The 9,725-nt window shown below is 45.1% G+C and overlaps 1 protein-coding gene across 1 annotated transcript; it reads right to left on the bottom strand.

Annotated features, from left to right (window-relative positions):
- Nucleotides 1–1,016: 1,016 nt before the first annotated feature.
- LOC149235928 (putative UDP-glucosyl transferase 73B6) lies at nt 1,017–1,700 on the bottom strand. Its single transcript, XM_089368714.1, has one exon. The coding sequence runs from the start codon at nt 1,698–1,700 to the stop codon at nt 1,017–1,019; it is 684 nt and encodes a 227-aa protein (XP_089224840.1).
- Nucleotides 1,701–9,725: the final 8,025 nt, after the last annotated feature.

Genomic DNA, 9,725 nt, shown 5'->3' with positions numbered 1-9,725 from the left:
TATCTACTCATATTGCACTTTCATTAGCCTATAGATCACCGAATATCATATTAGTTCAAAATTCAAATTATAAAAGAAGAAAAGATTATTTGATGATTTGTTTTTTTCTAAATTGTGTATGTAAAGGCAATGTTTACTTTGAAGACATCCTAAAATTGTGTAACTTCTTAGCTCCTTTTGAAAGTTTGACTGCATATATTGAAGGTTGGTCCTCTCCGTTTTATGTTGATTTGGTTGGCTTCCTGCTGGTGTACGGCCTTTTTAGCTGAGATATTTTGTATTGAATATGTTGTAGATTTTTTTTAATCAAAGAGTGTGTTGTTCTTGGGGGAACAACAGTCAATAACTAAACAACTAGAATTAATCTAGTGACCCTAGGATGAAGTAATAAATTCAAACCAGGTATGCATTTGCAAGATGGACCACAGGCCGCAAGATAACCTGATAACCTGGGGACAATCAGATAACCAGATCTAGGTCATTGCAAAAAAAGTTTCAAGCAACCTATTTGGGGCACTATCATGGCTGTCCTTCATAATAGTGATGTCTCACTGGCATATCTAGAATGGACAATAGAAAATATAATTTCAAGTTACTGGAGAGGAGACATTAGATGAGACTTTCAAAGTATGTATGCACATTCTAGGAAAGAAGATGTACAGGAAAGTACACTTTGCAAGCGCGATAAAAATATTGCTTGAAATTCATTAAAGCAGCGATAAAAAAACATATCAATGGCATTTCTTTCACCAGTGGAAGTCGATCATGCTTGCAGTTTTCAGACAAAATTGATTTCTGAAGTTGTCATTTTCTGTTTTGGAGTCAGTCTTTAAGAACACTCCCTGAACTCCTGGCAGTAGAATTGCCTTCTAGACTTCCTTTCTCTAGCAAATAATTTCCCAAAACTTCATCTTTATGGAAACTAAATTCCATACTGCAAATTTCTCGAGGAGGTGTGACAAGTCCCATAGTTTCTTTGTTGTTTCCACTTCCTTGTGAGACCAGCAACACTTTAATTATTCATTATATCCATTCACGTGAGGCAACACAACCAGATTGTGATGCAGTTTTTGCATTTCTTGAACAAAAGACTCCAAATTACTATAAGAAGATCCTTCTTTGTCCACACTTATTTTAGCAACCTTACTCAGCGCCTCGGCTCTGGCTCTCATGCTCTTTCCTTCTTCCTCTGCCAAAAGCATGGTGACAGCTCTTCGTACTTCCCCTTCATCTGGAATTCCGCTCACATCCAAACATATCTGTATGCCTATCCCCAGACGTTCGACCAGGAGCTTAGAGTTAAAGGGCTGTTCTGCAAACATGGGCCACGTGACCATGGGGACTCCCACGCTGATGCTCTCCAGCGTAGAATTCCACCCGCAGTGGCTCAAGAAAGCGCCCACTGAAGGATGCGAAAGAATCAAGAGCTGAGGCGCCCATCCCCATATGATCAGCCCCCTCTCTCTCGTCCTCTCTTCGAATCCCTCCGCCAGCCCCACCTCCGTCTCTTTGGAGCCTTTCACATCCGTGTGAGAAGGACATCTGATGGCCCACACGATGGCCTGCCCGCTACTCTCCAACCCCGAAGCCAGCGCACAGATTTGGTTTTCATTGAGGAAAAACTGGCTCCCTAGACACACGAATACCACCGAATTCGGACGCCGGGAATCTAGCCACCGCAAGCACTCATCCACGCGCATAGCCACTTAGAGTGTTGTATGAAAAGTCGAGTTCAGATAGGCGTGTCCGACACAAAACTGAAGGAATTGCGCCACTGAGATTGTTGTTTCGAATCCACAATTCTCGAAGAGAAGTGCATTTGCCCAGAGAATTTGGAATACCTCCAGTCAAAACATTTAAGTACAAGCCCAAATGTTCCAGGTTGAGAAAACTCAAAGATGTGGGGCAATTGGATCGGTGCCCCAATCTCTCGTAACAGTCAATGGAAAAGAGCGAAAGAGAAAGATGGACTTGGTCTTTACTCCATTCTTTCTTGTTAGGCTGATCCAGAAGATGATGCAGAGGATCCAGCAGCGGTCGTAAGCAGTAGACATTAAGACAACGAAAGACTCCTAAGGCCAAAACAACACTCCTCAGCTACCCCAATTGGGAAGCATACAAAAACCCTTCAGGTCAATGCTGGGCACAAATGCTTTCCCACAGCGCCTCCTCTTAGGCGGTGGCTCACACATGCCAATGATCGGCACAAATGCTTTCCCACGGCCCTTCCTCTTCGGCGGCGCGCTTCCAGCGGTGGGTTACAGAGGCCAATGATTGGCACGAATGCTTGTGGGAACGCCTCTTCGGCGGCGGCTCACACAGGCGACGATCGCCAGAGACTTCGAATCCAAATGCTTCAACACCTCGAACAACACATCCTCGGAACAAGACTTAATGGAACCACCGCCGTGTTCTTCCCGCCTCATTTTCTTCACCTTAATCGCCTGCCGTAGTCTCACTAGCCTGAGGAATTTCTTAGAAAGTTATAGAAATTTCAGTGATATTTAAAGAAAATTTGGTAAAGATTTTTGTAAATCTAAGTTTTAGTTGTTAAACTTCAAAATTTTAGTTGACTTAAATGTTTTTGATGGTGCTGAATCCATTTTCACCATCAAATTTTTTTTTGTAAATCCAAGTTATAGATGTTAAACTTTAAAATTTTAGTTGATCTAGATGTTTTTGATGGCACTGAATCTATTTTCACCATCAAAAATACCACGATTCAAACACTGTATCTACAAAAAAATTTAAACTTTTTTAAACCAAATTCAGGTCACTTTTAGCCATCTAAAAAGTCCTAAACTCCACCTAATCTCTTGCCCTGGATGAAACTGGTTTTGCGTCAACTTCAACCGACTCTGCGCAGGGCAACCGAAGAAGGTTGTAGTCGTACTTGGTGCATCAAAAGAACTCGCTTTTGTTAAAATGTTTACCCGTGTTGAATTCTAATGGGACATAACAATGATAATAAAGTGTTGAATTCTGATGGGACATAACAATGATAATAAAGTGAGGGGATTAGTTAAGCTAAACAGTGTTGGCCCCAACCAATTTCATACAGAAAATCCCTCTTTGTAGGTGGTCGTACTTGGTGCAGAAGAACTCGGGTTTGATAAAAAAGTTTACACTTGTCGAATTCTAATAGGATAGAACAACGAAAATAGAATTAGGAATTGGTTTGGCTAAATAGTGTTTCTCTAACCAACTTTGTTGTCAATTAATAGTGAGAATAATCTTAATTACATTTTTTTTTAATAAAATTATTCTATTAATGTTAAAGGAGTAAAATTATATCTACACCGTAGTAAAAAACAACTGCCCTATAGGAGCCGCAAAGAGGATCAGAAACACTACCCATGACAGTGAACTTAACCAAAAATTAGTGTTCAAATCCCATGTAGGGGAGCAAGTATTGACCCTTTTACTGAGCTTGCAAAAATTCAAAGAAACATGCAAATTGAACCATATCTTGCAGATGTGAACCCACTGATCCGGATTTAGATGGGAACGCAATAGATTACAGAGATAACCATAAATACAGAGATGCGATGACCATAAATACAGAGATGCAGCGGAAATAATACTTCATTTCATTAATGGAAAATACTGAAATATGCTTACAACCAGAAATGGAAATAAACCAGCTAGGGCGATGGTAGCTTATCTCTGAGAAGAGATGTGCGGCTACATGCCTCTGAACTGTTCCGAACTGTATTACAATGAGGATCGAAGGCCTATTTATTGTTGAGAAACAATGGAAAACCCTTCACATACCGAACCCTAACCCTAGAAGATGAAACGCCAAATTGTGGGCCCCGTTTGGGTAAATTGGTACATCAATTTCCCGGGGTCGTAACTTTGGCATACGATCTCTGTTTGACGCGTACGATAGCTCGTTAGAAAGATCTATCCGAGTACTACCACTTTGGGAGACAACATAGAGCTCGGTCGCCCCAGAATTCCAAAAAAACGTCGTTTAGGGCCTCAAAACGGCTCCGGAAGTTCAGGACCCGAAAAAACTGCTAAAAATAGTAAACTGTGCTACAATTAAGGAAACTGAAAAGACTGAAAGAGACAGTTGTGGGGGTCCAAATGGGTTGGTGGGTGGCCACCAACATCCACCTAGATCATTCCTCCCCCCTTAGGAAGCAATGGTCCCCATTGCGTTGAGTTCCTCCATCTGCTGAACTTGTCCTGCAATCTCTAATGTGTCCAGTGATGGTGGGAAGCATGGTCGACGATGGTCCACATTGAACACTTGGTGCAAGCGAATGAATGGAGGAATGATGTGCTCCAAAGAATTGTTCCCCATAGCCTTGGTACTGTTGTAAGGACCATGTCTGAGTGGTCTGAGCTTCTGATGGGTTCTGGTAAGGCGTTCCTTTTGTCGATGCAACCAGACTTTGTTGCCCACCTGAAACTTGTGTGGTACCCATATGCGTGAGAAGTTGTTCCTGTGTTCTGTCATGACCATATTCCTTTGCTGCTGCTGCTGCGTAGAGGAACCCTTTGCAGGGGTCATGGATGTAGCAACAATCTTCCCCTTACTTTGGGAGTGGACCAGACAGATGAATTTCCTGGTCTGTGATATGAGCTTGCTGCCTTTCTTGGTAGTGATCAAAGATGTGGCAGTAGGTGGGGCTACCTCCGGTATCCTGTATAATGAATTATTCAAAGAAATAATGACAGCACGAGGCCTGGACTCATACACAGCATGTCACCTCCATAAGTATGGCTGGCCTAATAGTACATCACAAACATCCAGAGGTGTAACATCACACAATACCTCGTCTGTGAAGGGCTTGATGATGTAGGGAAGGCGGCGCTGCTGGCGAACTTTGAGATCTCGTCCTTTATGAAGCCACCCGATACTGTACGGTTGTGGGTGTGGTGTAGTCGGTAGGCCCAACTGCTTCACGACCTCTGCTGAAATGAGGTTCTTTTGGCTACCACTGTCGACAATGAATCGCAGTGGTGAACCCTTCACCCACATCTGTGAGTGGAAAAGACGCTCCCCCTCCTCTGGATCTTCGGGCTCATTTTTCTTGATCTTGGCGGTGGCAACAGTGGCGCTGGGATCCGCATCAATGATCTGCTTCCCTTTGCCATTCCCCTTGTCGGGTTCTGGCTCAGGATCAGAACATGCATCTGATTCGGAAACCTTCAACTCAGCCACCAGCGACTGCTTGGTTCGACACTCACTTTTGTTATGAGTGGGACTCTTGTGGAACTCACACCACTTTCATGTGTCCTTCTTCGGCTTTGTGGTATTGTTCTTTTCTTGCAACTTCGGCGAGTTGTCTTGGGCTGCCCCGCCTTGGCTTTGTCCTTTGGGCTTCGGATTTGCAGATCCAAAGTCTCGCTTCTTCTGTTTGAACTTTTGCTCGATTTTGACAGCGTATCGGTATGCTGTGCCGAGTGAGGAGATGTTCAAGAACACCATCTCTTCCTGGATGTATTTGTGCAGGCAGCCACGGTATTTGAGTACCAGATGCATCTCAGAATCTTTGATACCCAACTGTGTGCGAAGGGTATGAAAAATGTTTGTGAACTCCGGCACATCTTGGTCTCGTCCCTGCCGCAGTGTGGTCCATTTGATGTATTTGTCCTCATAGCTTCCGACAGGGTAATACTGCTCCTTGATGGCATCCCGGAAGTCATTCCAAGTGGGTGCGGCTGAAAATAGTGAGCCTGTACTTTCATCCTTCTGCTCGCAGTAGGTTTCCCACCAGTCCTTGACGTGGGGTGCTGCTTTGAGAAGAGCGAAAACAATCTTTTCCCGACTTGAAAATTCATGAACAGAAAAATACCCATCTAGCAGATTTAACCATTTATCTACGGCATCTGCGTCTATTTGACCCTCGAAGATGGGGATTTCAAAATTAACTTGTACCTTAAACGGTGTGGCATTTCCAGAGTCGCTATTGGAAGCCGATGCGTCGCCTCTGGGTAACCGCTGAAGGATCTGCGCAAAGCTATCCATCATCGCGTTCCTTTGCCGCTCGAGGGCTTCTTCGAGCAAGATTTTGATAGGATCTCCTGCCCCCTCGTCTTTCTTCTCATCTGCCATGGGAGGCCGTCGGGATTTGCGAGGCCGGTCTTGCAAAGGTTCGACCAGTTCAAGCCCTAACTCCTTATATCCCGACCTCGTTGGGGACATGCAAAGAAAAACAGAGAAAAAGCAGACCGCTCTGATACCACTGATCCGGATTTAGATGGGAACGCAATAGATTACAGAGATAACCATAAATACAGAGATGCGATGACCATAAATACAGAGATGCAGCGGAAATAATACTTCATTTCATTAATGGAAAATACTGAAATATGCTTACAACCAGAAATGGAAATAAACCAGCTAGGGCGATGGTAGCTTATCTCTAAGAAGAGATGTGCGGCTACATGCCTCTGAACTGTTCCGAACTGTATTACAATGAGGCTCGAAGGCCTATTTATTGTTGAGAAACAATGGAAAACCCTTCACATACCGAAACCTAACCCTAGAAGATGAAACGCCAAATTGTGGGCCCCGTTTGGGTAAATTGGTACATCAATTTCCCGGGGTCGTAACTTTGGCATACGATCTCCGTTTGACGCGTACGATAGCTTGTTAGAAAGATCTATCCGAGTACTACCACTTTGGGAGGCAACATAAGGCTTGGTCGCCCCAGAATTCCAAAAAAACGTCGTTTAGGGCCTCAAAACGGCTCCGGAAGTTCAGGACCCGAAAAACTGCTAAAAATAGTAAACTGTGCTACAATTAAGGAAACTGAAAAGACTGAAAGAGACAGTGGTGGGGGTCCAAATGGGTTGGTGGGTGGCCACCAACATCCACCTGGATCATTCCTCCCCCCTTAGGAAGCAATGGTCCCCATTGCGTTGAGTTCCTCCATCTGCTGAACTTGTCCTGCAATCTCTAATGTGTCCAGTGATGGTGGGAAGCATGGTCGACGATGGTCCACATTGAACACTTGGTGCAGGCGAATGAATGGAGGAATGATGTGCTCCAAAGAATTGTTCCCCATAGCCTTGGTCTTGTTGTAAGGACCATGTCTGAGTGGTCTGAGCTTCTGATGGGTTCTGGTAAGGCGTTCCTTTTGTCGATGCAACCAGACTTTGTTGCCCACCTGAAACTTGTGTGGTACCCATATGCGTGAGAAGTTGTTCCTGTGTTCTGTCATGACCATATTCGTTTGCTGCTGCTGCTGCGTAGAGGAACCCTTTGCAGGGGTCATGGATGTAGCAACAATCTTCCCCTTACTTTGGGAGTGGACCAGACAGATGAATTTCCTGGTCTGTGATATGAGCTTGCTACCTTTCTTGGTAGTGATCAAAGATGTGGCGGTAGGTGGGGCTACCTCCGGTGTCCTGTATAATGAATTATTCAAAGAAATAATGACAGCACGAGGCCTGGACTCATACACAGCATGTCGCCTCCATAAGTATGGCTGGCCTAATAGTACATCACAAACATCCAGAGGTGTAACATCACACAATACCTCGTCTGTGAAGGGCTTGATGCTGTAGGGAAGGCGGCACTGCTGGCGAACTTTGAGATCTCGTCCTTCATGAAGCCACCCGATACTGTACGGCTGTGGGTGTGGTGTAGTCGGTAGGCCCAACCGCTTCACGACCTCTGCTGAAATGAGGTTCTTTTGGCTACCACTGTCGACAATGAATCGCAGTGGTGAACCCTTCACCCACATCTGTGAGTGGAAAAAACGCTCCCCCTCCTCTGGATCTTCGGGCTCATTTTTCTTGATCTTGGCGGTGGCAACAGTGGCGCTGGGATCCGCATCAATGATCTGCTTCCCTTTGCCATTCCCCTTGTCGGGTTCTGGCTCAGGATCAGAACATGCATCTGATTCGGAAGCCTTCAACTCAGCCACCAGCGACTGCTTGGTTCGACACTCACTTGTGTTATGAGTGGGACTCTTGTGGAACTCACACCACTTTCCTGTGTCCTTCTTCGGCTTTGTGGTATTGTTCTTTTCTTGCAACTTCGGCGGGTTGTCTTGGGCTGCCCCGCCTTGGCTTTGTCCTTTGGGCTTCGGATTTGCAGATCCAAAGTCTCGCTTCTTCTGTTTGAACTTTTGCTCGATTTTGACAGCGTATCGGTATGCTGTGCCGAGTGAGGAGATGTTCAAGAACACCATCTCTTCCTGGATGTATTTGTGCAGGCAGCCACAGTATTTGAGTACCAGATGCATCTCAGAATCTTTGATACCCAACTGTGTGCGAAGGGTATGAAAAATGTTTGTGAACTCCGGCACATCTTGGTCTCGTCCCTGCCGCAGTGTGGTCCATTTGATGTATTTGTCCTCATAGCTTCCGACAGGGTAATACTGCTCCTTGATGGCATCCCGGAAGTCATTCCAAGTGGGTGCGGCTGAAAATAGTGAGCCTGTACTTTCATCCTTCTGCTCGCAATAGGTTTCCCACCAGTCATTGACGTGGGGGGCTGCTTTGAGAAGAGCGAAAATAATCTTTTCCCGACTTGAAAATTCATGAACAGAAAAATACCCATCTAGCAGATTTAACCATTTATCTACGGCATCTGCGTCTATTTGACCCTCGAAGATGGGGATTTCAAAATTAACTTGTACCTTAAACGGTGTGGCATTTCCAGAGTCGCTGTTGGAAGCCGATGCGTCGCCTCTGGGTAGCCGCTGAAGGATCTGCGCAAAGCTATCCATCATCGCGTTCCTTTGCCGCTCGAGGGCTTCTTCGAGCAAGATTTTGATAGGATCTCCTGCCCCCTCGTCTTTCTTCTCATCCGCCATGGGAGGCCGTCGGGATTTGCGAGGCTAGTCTTGCAAAGGTTCGACCAGTTCAAGCCCTAACTCCTTATATCCCGACCTCGTTGGGGACATGCAAAGAAAAACAGAGAAAAAGCAGACCGCTCTGATACCACTGATCCAGATTTAGATGGGAACGCAATAGATTACAGAGATAACCATAAATACAGAGATGCGATGACCATAAATACAGAGATGCAACGGAAATAATACTTCATTTCATTAATGGAAAATACTGAAATATGCTTACAACCAGAAATGGAAATAAACCAGCTAGGGCGATGGTAGCTTATCTCTGAGAAGAGATGTGCGGCTACATGCCTCTGAACTGTTCCGAACTGTGTTACAATGAGGCTCGAAGGCCTATTTATTGTTGAGAAACAATGGAAAACCCTTCACATATTGAAACCTAACCCTAGAAGATGAAACGCCAAATTGTGGGCCCCGTTTGGGTAAATTGGTACATCAATTTCCCGAGGTCGTAACTTTGGCATACGATCTCCGTTTGACGCGTACGATAGCTCGTTAGAAAGATCTATCCGAGTACTACCACTTTGGGAGGCAACATAGAGCTCGGTCGCCCCAGAATTCCAAAAAAACGTCGTTTAGGGCCTCAAAACGGCTCCGGAAGTTCAGGACCCGAAAAACTGCTAAAAATAATAAACTGTGCTACAATTAAGGAAACTGAAAAGACTGAAAGAGACAGTTGTGGGGGTCCAAATGGGTTGGTGGGTGGCCACCAACATCCACCTGGATCACCCACTTAGCAACATGAACCAAAATTTGCCTGCTATTATGGGCCGCGAGACAAGTAACAGAGGCAACAGAGAAAGAACTACGCATCTAAAGGCTCTTCCACAATTCTGCACCAGCCGAACTCAGTCAGAGCACTTGCACGAGCAGCATCAGTATCATCCCTTGCACGAG

This window comes from Pinus tabuliformis, chromosome 8 (assembly GCF_031772625.1).
Source record: "Pinus tabuliformis cultivar Carrire ecotype Pingquan chromosome 8, CPIR1, whole genome shotgun sequence".
NCBI lineage: Eukaryota > Viridiplantae > Streptophyta > Pinopsida > Pinales > Pinaceae > Pinus > Pinus tabuliformis.
Note: the sequence above shows the minus strand (reverse complement) of the source record. Positions and strands in the feature narration are given on the sequence as shown.

Coding starts and splice junctions, on each gene's coding strand:
- LOC149235928 (XM_089368714.1), bottom strand. CDS start 1,700: ATGCGCGTGGATGAGTGCTTGCGGTGGCTAGATTCCCGGCGTCCGAAT.